Genomic DNA, 13,455 nt, shown 5'->3' with positions numbered 1-13,455 from the left:
TGTGTAATTTAGATATATTTTTGCCTTGTTTGCTGGGTAGCATGTATGGAATGACCTCTATGTATGTCCAAATGATAAATAAAAAATAAAACAAGTCTATATAACTATAATTTTAAATATGTTTACGTCATATGCGCTTTAAGGAGGAAAAAATGCGTTTTATGGGCACTAATGAGGCTGGTTTAGTGACAGCGAAGAGGGACCATGCTGCAGAGCTCCGTGTAGAGAACAGTTTGTGTAGTGTGCGGTGGTAGAATGCAGGCATCGCAGATCGGAGTGAGTCATACAGAGGGAGGGATGCTGTCAGAAAGGAGGAGAAGTGATGACAAAAGCACTGAGGGAACACTGAGAGGTCGCCGTAGTAAAGTTGAATACTTTGAAAATGGAGAATCGTAACTTTCCTGCAGCATAAGATGAGATTAACTTTTTGTTGAAATTTGTCAAAACACATTCAGTTCATTCATAACAAGAATTTTAATGAATGGATCTGGAAATTATAATATTTTAAACAACGCGTCTGGTTTAATCCGTAGAAGTGGACTAAGGGAGTGATGAAGCTGATCGAGGCTAGAGCGGTTACAGCGGCAAATTTAGAACCAAATATCATAGCAACCAAAGAGCCAATCCGGAGCGAGGCCGCTGAACGTATTGCCTCTTCCCGCCTGCATCACTAGTTTGGCAGGGGCTGTCAATCAAACCTGTTGTTAATGCTGGTGGAAGCGACCTCGGGGAAAGAAGGCGCCTGATTTGTCTGTTACTAAGGTTCATATGTTGATTTATGAACACAATAGTGAAATAAAAACCCCGGGATCATGTAGAGCGGGTTAATACGAACTTTTTAGGAACAAAATGACGTCCCTGACAGCAGCAGTTACGGAGACAAGGACGACAGTTTTTCAATAGAAAGTGGATTGGAGCCGATGGAGCTGAATGCAGCAAGATATATGGAATTATATAGTTTAAAAAAAAGTTAAATAACTCTACTAAATAAGAAAATTATGGCTCTTTTGAGGTTTTGAATATAAAATTCTAAAAACAAAATGATTAAACTTTTTTTTCTTTGCTGTATATTTTGATTACTATATCTGATGCCTTGTATGTGCCATATTTTCCGGGGTATAAGTCGCACCAGCCTAAAAATGCATAATAATGAAGAAAATAACATAGATTTCACACCCCTGGCCAAACTATGAAAAAAAGTGAGACTTATAGTGCAGAAAATATGGTATATAACATGTAGAAAGTACTAAAACTAAAGAAAAAGCAGGTGACGCCATCAGGCCAGGTTATGGGTCAGATCTGTGGAGAGGAGACTCCACTCACGGTAAATAATTCATGTTTTTCCAAGATATTTATGAGCAATGAAAACCTGTAATTGAATAAATGCAAAATAGACAGGTTAAATGCCGTACTAGGGAACATTCTTAGCAAAACAATAACATTTCCATGGAGATAGGACATTTAAAACAACTACAGCTGACCAAAATGCTTCTAAAAATGAATGGGATCCTTGTATTAGTTTAACAGTTCATATTCCTAAACTGTTATGGCTCCTAGATGTGCCTAAAATGTGCAGTGGGAATCCTTCTTTTCGCACATTTGAATTTCCTCGCAGCTCTAGTGGCCAGGATCCAAACAGTATGGCGGGTCTGTGCGCGGGTGTGACAATAACAGTGTATTGTAGTGACTAATCCTACAGTGGACCCCAGGCTCCTCGTGAATCAGGAGCCAATGCAGTCAAGCAAATCACCGCAAAGGTCACCGCCGCTGCATTTTGTCTGCTCAAATCTCCTCCGCTCCTCTGGGAAATTTACTACAACAAAAAACATCAGACAACGGGACGGTCGCTACGGTTACGAGGGTTTTGAAATATTTCATGCAGCGTGTGCGGGAGTTCGATTTTTGCTTATTTCAACCATAACATAACGAGTGTTGGTGTTACTCCCGTCTTAGCCGTAAATTAAAAAAGGGGGTATAAACTGCTAACACATCACACCTTTTATTGTTTTGGAAATGCTGTATCTGCCTAAAACGACATAATCACATGTTTAACAAGCTCTGTGCTCTCCCCCTCTCTTTGCTCTCCATGCTTAGTCACTCCCCTTCAGAGCGCAATCGCAAAACGCATTGTGCATCTTGCTAATGAAACCACTGCACATCGCATCAGGTTTGTGGAGTTGTAGTATATTGTTTTGTATCATGTTTTTGTGTATTTATGGAGAACAGTCTTGTGGGAACAAATTTGCCAACCGATTATTCAAAGATTTATTTTCGTTTAAATTCTTTTCTACTTTTCATCATTTTGATCCCAATCGATATCTTGCATTTATTCAGTTTTTGGTGTATTTATTGCTCAAAAATATTTTTATAAAGCGCTTTTCCACCTTCAAGGTACTCAAAACTTTACATCAAGGAACCACTCACCTATTCACACAAACAGTGCACACAGACACTGGGGGCGAGGTGGGTTAAGTGTCTTGCCCAAGGACACAACAACAGCATTCATCTGTGGGAGCTGGAATCGCAGTGGATGTGACCGCTCTACCAATGATGTGTATGTCAAGAACGAGATTCAAAGTGCTAATCTTCAGATCAGTGAACAAACACTCGACTGTTTTGTGGCAATTTTGTCTCATCAGATTTTGTGGCACGAGATTTCGTCCCATCTCTGCTCTCCACAGATCTGACCCGTGACTCGGCCCGGTAGCCTCACCTGCTTTGTGTACGCTTCAACACGCGGCCCTCGATGACACCTGTCCCCTAATACTTTTTTAAACTGACAATCACATCCCCTTGTTTTGTGGAATTGGTCCGCCTTTAATCCCTTTTCCATGTGGCTCCCTCCATATGGACGTTTGGGAGGCGCTCCAACCTCTTTTGAATATTTTCAGGTTTGGAGCGGAGCGAACGGAGCAGGCAGCGTGAATAAAACTCCCTTCTCTCCATCTGCTCCTGTCGCTTTAAATAATCAGCACAAACTCGCTCTGTGGCCCATAGGATCTATATGTGCTGCTGACTCACACTCTATCCACTCACATAGAAAGGACGATCATATTTTCACCTTCTATTTTAGGCAGGGCTTTCACATTTGTTTCGGGAAATAACAAGGGAATTCAGCTGTTTTTCGAGAGCATAACCGTGTCCCTTCGGTTGCTTCTAGTAAATGGGATTCTTGTATTAGTTTAGCAGTTCATATTTTACCCTTCTTTCTTAAAGCAGCACCGTGTAACTTTCTGGAGATGGCGAATGTCACGTGCTGGTGCCCCTTTCCCCCATTATCTTTATGTATTTTATATTTCTGCTTGTTTTGGGGCATGGCTGGTAGCCCTTTTGTGTTTGACCGGTTGTCCTGTCTTCATCTTTTGTTTGGTAAGATTAGTTTCGTGATGGTTTTGGTTTAAGTTAGTGATGTTGGCCCTGTCCCAGTTCTGCATCTTTTTTTCTGTTTGGCTCCTCAAGTCCATGTTTCTGTTGTTACTTTGTTTTGGGCACGAGAGTAGGTTTAGGGCATTTTAAAGTAAAGTTAAAATGAACTTTAAAAAAAACTATGCAACCCGTTTGACTCCGTGTCCTCTTTAACATGTTTGATCCACCTGAGTCGTAAAACAGCGTGGAAATAGAAAGTTAAAACCATACTTCAGAACAATCGCCATGGAAACAGATGAGTTTTATGACATACTGTGAAATATTACAGCCAAAGGAACGATATTTCCACGGAGAGCAACAGAAGGCCCTCCTCCACGCCAAATGAGAGTCAGGTTTGTGGAGCTGCAAGCACACCCACAGAGTGAGAACGCATGTTTTTCAATGCAATAAAAATATCCCCAATTACATGTTTACACAACAGCTAAGACAAGAGTTACACGGTGGTGCTTTAATGCTCTTGGAGGTGTTTACAATGTGCGCTCTAAACAGAATCCTACATTTTAAACATAAATCACAATTTTGTACAGTCCTAACTTGTGAAAAACCACAATGAGAGGTCGGAGCCACCAGCAGAAAATGTGTTTTTAGAGTTTGATAAGGAAGTCAGTGAACCCATTTCTATTAATTTTTTATTTTTTTAAAATCAATATTACAGTTTAAATTGCACTGTGAACTGAATCCTTATTTTTGGCACATTTATTTATTGATTTTTTATTAATATTGTAGAACAAACAGTTAGAAAAAATGATTTAAAAATAAAAAATAACGATGATTTATTTGTGAGATTATTATTATTAACTAAACAACGTAAGAGAATAATACAAAACTAAGCAAAAACCCGTACATCAGCTCTAAAGTCCTCCTCCGTGTTGCCACCGGGAGTGCTGTGTGGTATTTCTGGAGGTGTGATATTATTTGGCAGGAAAAGTGTAGTGTAAACAGACAGGGCAGTCTCTGGTCACTGCAGGAGGAGGACACAGCGCTGAGAAGGCAGAAGGTCCATAAACTCACCACAAAATGAAAGACTACACACATATGGCAGCAAGTGTGAGCAGAAATGTAGTGAAAATAGTGCTACATATGGGAAACACGCAATATACAACAGCAAAAACAGTACTCTGCAGGCAGTACTCACACCACATCAAAACTGGGACTAAACCTAAACTAGACCACGACCTAAAGGCACCAAATTTTTACTGTCTCGTGAAAAACAGAACTAGTTATTCCTCACCATAAACTGAATAAAGAAGAGGAATAAGCGAGTGTGACGTCACTTATAGAGAGAGAGGCGTCAGTTTTTCAATACAAAGTGAATTAGAGCCAGAGTTGAGGAAGCCGGAAGCACCTCCATGCTCACTTCCTATTGACAGCTAGCAGGTTAGCTATGTCCATTTATACATACAGTCTATGTGCATTACACGCATCTTAATTATTCACCTCGATGAGTTTATAAGCGCTGATCACAACTTTAAGAGACCAGAGCAGAGTTTTGTTATGCTAACTGCACATCGGCCTTACTTTGGGGTTCACAGTTGATAAAACTACTTAACTGTTACTATAATTAGATGCAGACTGCACATGGTGATCTAAAGAGCTGCTGGTACATTATACATTCGTACAAATTTTTGCTCAACTACAGGTATAGCGCCTTTAAGTAAGACTTGAACAGGACCAAATCAAATCTAGTACTTTACTAATTTTATGTAGATCTTAAGTATTTATATGGGACAACAGCAGAAAGGAGAAGTTAGAGAAAGAGTTAGCTGCAGATTTGGTATTTTTGGGTACTTATATGTAAAAACGCAGACTTACGATTCACAAATTGAATCTGTTTTTATATAAATATATTGCTACATGGTACTTTTTTCAGTTTAAATAGTTATTTTTGCATGAACTCCTGTGCAGGTGTAGTCTTGTGAGTGCAGTTTGGGTCAGATACATGAAGATACGTAATAGTTTTGAGAGCTTTTGCCACGCCCCCTTTTTTTAGTCAAGAATTTCTTTGACTACAGACCTAATGTTTTGATATCTTCTTACACCATGGTCCAGGAAGCAGTGATAAAGTGGGATTTGGGGACATTTGAAACCAATCTGTTCTTGACGTTACTATGAAAATGATTTTAAAACTACAATTATCAGTCAATTTCTGTTGCTGTATTACGGCTCCTCTTCGCTCATTTTAAAACAAAAGCATTAACAGTTGAAAATGAATAAATACATGTTAATTATGTCTCAAAAACATTGCAGAACTTAATTACTCATACAGCTATGTTACTAATATCATATGAGCTCTTGACAATTATTAGCATATAATTATTAAGTAAATTTTTTGTGTATGTGATACTGCGACTGCAACCACAGCTACTACTTCTATGTTAACTTTGTCTACACACTTTGCCTCCAATGTCAAACAAGGTACTTTTCAATTGCAATGAAGAGTCTGCAACAGTAGGTGGCAGCAGTGTGTACAGAATATCTTTGCTCTTTGCTCTAGCAGTGTTTGAGAAATCTCTTAAAAACTCTCAACATCAACCAACAAACATCAGATTAATATAAAATAAATGAATGCTTAAAAATAAAAACACATGGAAAAAATAGACGATTCCCTATTGTCTTATTGAGAAAAAATATATGAGAAATTTTGGGTAAATAATCCATCCAGTGCCATAAAACAATGATTCGCTAGCAGCTACATTCAATTCAGTTAGCTCTATGCACAACAGCACCTGGCAACCTCACTGTTAGCGTCACTACTTCCTGTCCACTTTTAACTCAGTGAGGTTTTTGCAGAGTCACGTTAAAATGAATAAATATTTAAATATGTCACTGACAACATGTTAAACACTACACAAATATAATGAATACTTCAGTGGAGGACACTTCTGTGTTTAGAAAGAGACATGCTTGTGTCTCAGTGCTAACGCTAATGCTAATTTTGAGGCATAATAAATATTAAAACAACACCACAAACTGAAGGATTCTACATATAAAAATAATTGGGTAGTCTTTATATTAATTCATTTGGATTTTAAGAGGTTGTTTACTTTGTGTTTTCTGAGTATAATAAAAGTGAGTGTTAGCTTTAAGACACAGTGAGTTAGTTAGCGAGTCTCTGTCAGGTGTATCCACAGAACTTGATAATCCATCTGAGTAACGCATAATTCTGCCCTTTATTGTAACATATATAAGTTTTGTATTTCAGTACTCACCCTCTGGTTTGTACTGGGCCACTATAGTCACCGTGTGCCCTGCGTTTTTCAGAGCCGCAGCTGCTTGTTCATGAGTGGCACTGGACAGATCCACACCATTCACCTGGAAAATGGAAAAAAAGGTGAAGCAAAATCATGTATGAATAATTAGACAAATCACAGACTATATAAGAAAAAGTAAAGAGAAATTATAGGCTGAAAATGAATTTCTTACGGAAAATCTTACAAAAATCTTAAATATCAGGTTACTTTTGACCGTCACCGTTGTCCTGGTTGTGTTGTGAACGTACCGAGAGGATGCGGTCCCCTTTGCGTAGCTCTCCACAGAGATCGGCGGGACCTCCAGCCAAAATGAAGGAGATGAAGATGCCCTCCCCGTCCTCTCCTCCGACGATGTTAAAGCCCAAACCAGTGGAGCCGCGTTGAAGCACCACCCGCCTCGGATCTCTGCGGACAAAAGAACGAGGAGGAGAATATAAGCACGGTTTTAGGTTTATTCAGTGATTTTGATGTAGTAAAAATAATGTACGCTGCTATCAGTTTGAAAGAAAGAAATATACCTAATCTGGTACCACTTTATAATAACTATACCTCAATTCTGTCTGTGTGATCCCTCAGTCATCCAGGTCAGATCCATCGTAAAAACCTAAAGTAAAATCTGTCAACTGGACAAAAAGTTGTAGGAGTGAAGACGTTTGGCTGCTCATCCAAACCACTTCTTCAGTTCTGGTCATTACTGCTGGACACTGCTTTATATCTATTTAGATCTATTAGACAGATACAAGAAACGTCTTCACTCCTACAACGTTTTGTCCAGTTGACAGATTTTACTTTTGGCTTTTACTATACCTTGATTAGCCTTATAGCATTAGCATGATAAAAGACAAATGGTTTATTAAGAATCACTCAGGCTTTGTAACTATTTTAGAATGTTAACGTTAGGAGTTGTTTATTATGAATTAAGGCCAAATTAAAGTGTAGTTGTTATAAAGTGTTACCTTTAATATAAAATGGTAAATAGTCACCACCAATGATGCTTATGTCGAGTGCGGAATTCGATCAGTGGACAAACGCTCTCATCCCTACTCTCCACAGATCTGACTCGTGACTTTGCCTGGTAGCTTCACCTGCTTTGTGTATGTTTCAGTATGTGGCCACTTTACCAACTGAGCTAATGCTGCCCCAAGACAAGGTTTTTGTCCATAATACACTGTAACACAAATGATGAATTGAAAAATGTTAAGCTACAATTCTTAAGTAAGTTTGATATAAAAAAAAAAATAAAGCGCATGCAATCTAAAGGGAAGAAACATCTCCAAATCATTTTAACTTATTCAAAAGTCACAGTGACATGATCAAAACTTAAATGCAATAACGTTCATGTCCAATAGATGGAGCCAAAGTAGCATTTTTTTCACTGCCCACTATGATTCTACATAAGAAGTTTACTGAAAGTATCTGAGATGGTCTGCTTTTAACAATAACACACTCAGTCAATACAGGTAGATTTTATGACTGGGAGCATGTTTTTGCAAAAATCTTGTACATTATATAACTCCACTTTACAAATGTTCCGAAGCAAGTGTACAAACAGAAGAAGAATCTGTAACATCTAGAGAAAGGGCACTGTCTGTGACCACAAGGGCGTGATCAATAAAACTGTCACTACTGTTCACAGAGATGATGGTTTGAAGGATTTGGATAACTTTAATCAACCCATTTTTGTTTCCATATGTGATAAGTTATAGCCAACAATATCGTAGGGCCAAATTTGAGGACAATAAGCACACGCACACGCACACGCACACACACACACACCCCCCCACACTCGCACACACACAAACACACACACACACAAGATTGTTTATTTTTATTTTTACAGTGCCTATATTACACTATTTTTTGATCTATGTTATAATGTTGTTCAAAAACAGACCTGGAGTTGTGTTTTGTTTCATTCACACATGTTCAACACAGGCACCCTGCATATTTCAGCTTTGTTCCTCTCAAACAGAAAACACTCTGTTCCACCTTGTGACGTCATCATGTGGCAATACAGGAAGTGCTTCATTGTGTTTTCAAACTCCATACAACTTCACTAGAATTAGCTGGATGGTTTTTGGCCTAGATTTGTCAATCTCTACTGAACTAAAGGTAAATGTAGCTGCTAACTTTAAAACTACCACTTCATGACATCACGAGGTGGAACAGAGAGTTTTGAGCTTTGGAAATGTAACAGACTAATAATAGTGTTACTCAAACATGTGTGAATGAAAAAACACAACTCCAGGTGTATTTTTGAGGAGGTAACAACATTCTAACATGGCTTAAAACTCACAAGAGTCAATTTTGTGTAATATAGGACCTTTAATGATGCTTATCCACTCTGGTTATGATCTGAATAGACTCACTGTACAAGTCTCTCCATGGACCAGCACCAAAGTACAATCTCCGACATGTTAGAGCCAGTGTTAGAACCATCTCACACTCTGAGGACTTCAGGGACCGGCCTCCTGCTGGTCCCAGAGTCAGGACTAAACATGAGGAATCAGCGTTTCAGTTTTCTGCAGCTAAAACCTGGAACAGTCTTCCTGAAGATGTGAGACAGACCTCGACTTTGACAATGTTTAAATCCAGGCTCAAACCGGTTCTGTTTATCTGTGCGTATGACTGAAATGGTTTTATTCTGCCCTCTTCTGTTTTAATGTTAATTTTATGATAATGTCTTTCTTATTCTGTCAAGCACTTTGAATTACTTTGCGTACCAACTGTGCTTTACAAATAAACTTGTCTTAGGAGGGGGACAGGAGAAATGAACATGAAAGGACAAAAACACACACGTTGGGATTTACGGGAGATTGTTCATAATCGAAGAGCAGCGATTGGACAAAACCCGCATGACGCCGCACGAAAACCACACTCTGTTACCACGGTGAGGCCATGCGAGCTGCGAGTGGCGTGGAAGTCAGCGTAATCCCTCCATTAAAGTAGATTACAGATGGAGGAGTGGCGCGCGATTGTGACCCCAGTTTACACGGTACAGAACATTCGTGAGGCCATCTGGGATTCGCTGTCCCTCTGCTCAGCTCCGACCGAACCAGAAGGGAGCGAAATATGCTCATTGTCAGGGTCATGACCACAAACCAGGAAAACCAGGAAAACCAGGGAAATCAGGAAGTCAGGGGATCAGGCAGACGAGGGTTAGGATGGCAGACATAGTAATTAACAATTCAAAATATTATATCTTTTGAATGGCCAAAATGGTGCCGTAATAACAGAAAGTTGAAACCCTGAGGAGATAGTAGGACTGAACAACATTACGATTAGATTTGATTCAAAGTTCACATTTTTAACATGTCCAGAACAATTGACAAAAACACTGAAATACGAACTGAGAAAATAATACAAGAATCACATTTCAGACCAGCAGTTTTGATGCAGGATAAGAAGAGATTTTCTTGTTTGTGGAGGAAATGAGAGCCAACAATGTCATTTTCTAGTTGTCACGACTATTGGCACAACAAGTTCTTATAAACAAGAACTTTTCTGGTAGGGATCCGCCATTTTTTTGTGTCTGTGTTGGTGAAATTTATCTGGAATGGCAACGGTATGGCATTTTAGTTATGTATCTTGTGTAAAGGTGAAGCTAGCTCTTATATACTTAGTAGTACAGTTGCATGCTTTTATTTTGGTAACTTCCTGTGTGAGGGGGAGAAGCAGGAAAAAGGAAATTGGCTAGATATCATGGATCTATTAAAATAACTGGATAGGTTATTGGTAGCTTAGAGCTGACTCGAGTTAGATTAGTGGCCACTCATTGGTACTACAACGAAAAAATCCCCCCTGCCCAGAAAGGATTTTTCTCATAGAGTGCAAAATAATCACAAACTGCTTGTGTTTGGCGGACAGGGACTGACAGGGACTGACAGGGACTGACAGGGACTGACAGGGCACCTACAGCTTTCACAAAGGTCAAATTTTGTGGCGATTTTTACCTATTTTCAAATCATAAACTTTTTCTCAGCTCAAAATCCGTCTGTTGTCTTAAAAAAAACGTTTCTTAATCGTTCGGCTACGCTCTATGTCAGCTCTAGTTAAGCTCAAGTGCTTATTGGTTAAAGAGGTCACATGGTGCGACATGAATGAGCCTGTGAGCGACGTGAACGAGCCCAACTGTCACGAACGAGCCGCAGGTTTAGAACATGGTTATTATTCCCTTGATTTCTTCGCAGCCGCTCATAAAAACAGAAAACTAAGATAGCGACAGGGGAACAAGGTTTGTTTTATTTATAAATCTGTATCTGAGCAACTTGAAATGTGCACTTATAAAATGAATGGTAAAATGTGGTCTTAGCTATCCACACATCTGACCTGCTTGTCTCCATAGAAATTAAGATTTTATGCCATACTAAGGGACATTCCAAGCAAAACCGCAACGTCTTCATGGAGACAAATGGGTGTCACAGGTCAGATCTGTGGAGAAGCAGCCCCGCTAGCAGCCATCTTTTTAGCAATATATTGTTATGCCATACTATGGAACTTCATCAGAAAAGTTGCATAATGTACCTTTAGCGGGCCAGTTTGAATGTGAGTTGTTTGTTTACCTGGAGATGTCTTCGTCTGCAGTCACGGAGCGAGGCAGAGGAGAGTATCTGGGCGTGGTCAGGGGGGCGGGGCTTACAGACTGACTGCCGCTCATGTACGGACTGTGGACGTGATTGTCCTGATGTGGAGAGTATGCTGCAAAAACATGAGGATAAAAGAGTTATGTTATTGTAAAATGTCAAATGTAATACTCATCTGCTAGTTACATTTCTTTATCCTGTCTTTTAAATGGTGTAGTTCTATGTTTAAAGTTTTCTCTTCACAAACATACCTTGAGTCGTGTTTTGTTTCATTCACACGTTTAACACACAAACCCTGCTTATTTCGGCTAAGTTTTCTCAAACAGAAAACACTCAACACCAGGTTTTTGAGGAGGTAACAGCATTAACATGGCTTAAAGGTGACAAGAATCCATTTTGTGTAGTATAGGATCTTTAACCGCATATCTGAGCATTTTATTTCAGCTGTGATGTGAGCATTTAGACAGCAACAAAATTAAAAACTATGGGTGCATTTTAAAACACAAATATGGCTTTGTTTCAGTGTAAATCGTAGCATTTGTGATTAGCATACAGGTCAAATATAATGGACTCTTAAATGTTGTGCTTTGAGCTGTCCGTGTGTGGATTGGTACTCACAGTTGGTGACGTCCGGTGGAGGGAAGTTGTCATTGATGAAGAGTGATGTATGTTTAGAGACTCTGAGATAAACCACGTCTGGAGTGGACTTAAGCGCCGCTACTGCCTCCTCGTGGCTCACCTCCTCCAGACACGTGCCATTCACCTGAACACGATCAACAATTACAACGTGTTCTTTTGTCAGTATAACAAGATCAAATGTGTTTGTTCAGGTTTTAACCGAGTTCTGTCCTGATGACGACTTGGTTTAATAATAGTAACAGTACATGGCATTTATATAGATACCCAAAGATGTTTTAGATCAGGAGACAAACATAGAGGTGAAGTGGTTTGGTCCTGTTTTAGTCCTGGTTTAGTCCTGGTTTAGTCCTGATCAGGTCCAGGTTTAGTTCTAGGTTTAGTGACAGTTTAATGCCAATATTTTGTGAGTTCACCCAAATATGATGTATTTTATTTATTTTCAGAATTGCATATTTAAATATCATTTCAACACACTCAACTGACTAAGTACACAACAGCACCCAGAGACCTCGCTGTTAGTGTCACTGCTTCCTGTCCAGTTTTATCCCTATGAGATAATGCGTATTTAAACATAAGGCAGGGGACAGAGCGCTGCAGGAGGACGTCACTGTCGACATGTTAAAAACTACACAAATAAAATTAATACTTCACAGAGGACACTTCTGTGTTTAGAAAGAGAAATGTTTGTGTCTTTGTGCTAACGCTAATGCTAATTTTGATGCATAATACATATAAACGTCACAATCTGAGGTATTCTACATATAAAAATAATTAGGTTGTGTTCATTTGAATTCATTTGCATTTTTATGTTTTCCGTGACTGTTAGCTTTGAGACACAGCGAGCTAGCTAGCATGCTGCTGTGAACGGAGCCTGTTGGTTTCCACAAGTGGTGCATCCCTAACAGCAGACTAGAGTGAGTGTATAAATATAAGTTTCTCACAGCTATAAGTTTGTCCCCTATCTGTAGCCGTCCGTCTTTTTGTGCCGCTCCTCCTTCGATGACTTTTGTCACGTAGATGCTGTTATCACCAGGAACGTGCTGGTTACCCACTCCACCTGCGATACTGAAGCCCAGGCCTAAAACATACAAAAATACTAAATAAATAACTACTACTACTACTACTCTGGCTGCTACTACTACAAATACACACCAGATATGCCAAGAAAGTCACAGTTTAAAGTGCATAAGACAGGCGTTTCATGATTTTTCTCATTATTACTTGGTTTGGGGTAAATATTTCTAATAGTTTTACTTCAGTTAAGTGGCAGTTTGAGGAAACAAAAATACAGGCAGTAGCGGTGAGTACCTAAAACAGAATACCTCTACCTAAAATGCAGAGACAAATTATGTTTAAACGCTCATTTAACAAAACAGAAGCATTTTTAATTTAGTCTAATCATAGCACGTTTTGGCCCTTGTGAAAATGATGGTTGCTAGGGAACAGTTATGGTATTACCTTTACCCGTGTCATATCTGCTGCCCGTCTCCAACCTTTATATTTAAATTAAATTATAACCAAAATTAAAAACTAGAAAAAAATTGTGCTAATGCATA

The 13,455-nt window shown here is 39.1% G+C and overlaps 1 protein-coding gene across 6 annotated transcripts in view; it reads right to left on the bottom strand.

The window, feature by feature from the left end:
- LOC117369720 (discs large homolog 1-like protein) overlaps positions 1 to 13,455 on the bottom strand; it is a 162,105-nt gene that overhangs the window by 35,761 nt on the left and 112,889 nt on the right. For all 6 annotated transcript variants that reach the window (XM_055221459.1, XM_055221460.1, XM_033965047.2 and 3 more), the window contains 5 exons: positions 12,841 to 12,977; positions 11,879 to 12,023; positions 11,240 to 11,375; positions 6,926 to 7,082; positions 6,636 to 6,738 (listed from right to left, as the gene is read on the bottom strand). In XM_055221459.1, the coding sequence (XP_055077434.1) occupies positions 6,636 to 6,738; positions 6,926 to 7,082; positions 11,240 to 11,375; positions 11,879 to 12,023; positions 12,841 to 12,977 (678 nt within the window). The remainder of the gene's footprint in view (positions 1 to 6,635; positions 6,739 to 6,925; positions 7,083 to 11,239; positions 11,376 to 11,878; positions 12,024 to 12,840; positions 12,978 to 13,455) is intronic.

The sequence above is a fragment of the Periophthalmus magnuspinnatus genome, chromosome 4, assembly GCF_009829125.3.
Source record: "Periophthalmus magnuspinnatus isolate fPerMag1 chromosome 4, fPerMag1.2.pri, whole genome shotgun sequence".
Taxonomy (NCBI): Eukaryota; Metazoa; Chordata; class Actinopteri; order Gobiiformes; family Gobiidae; genus Periophthalmus; species Periophthalmus magnuspinnatus.
Note: the sequence above shows the minus strand (reverse complement) of the source record. Positions and strands in the feature narration are given on the sequence as shown.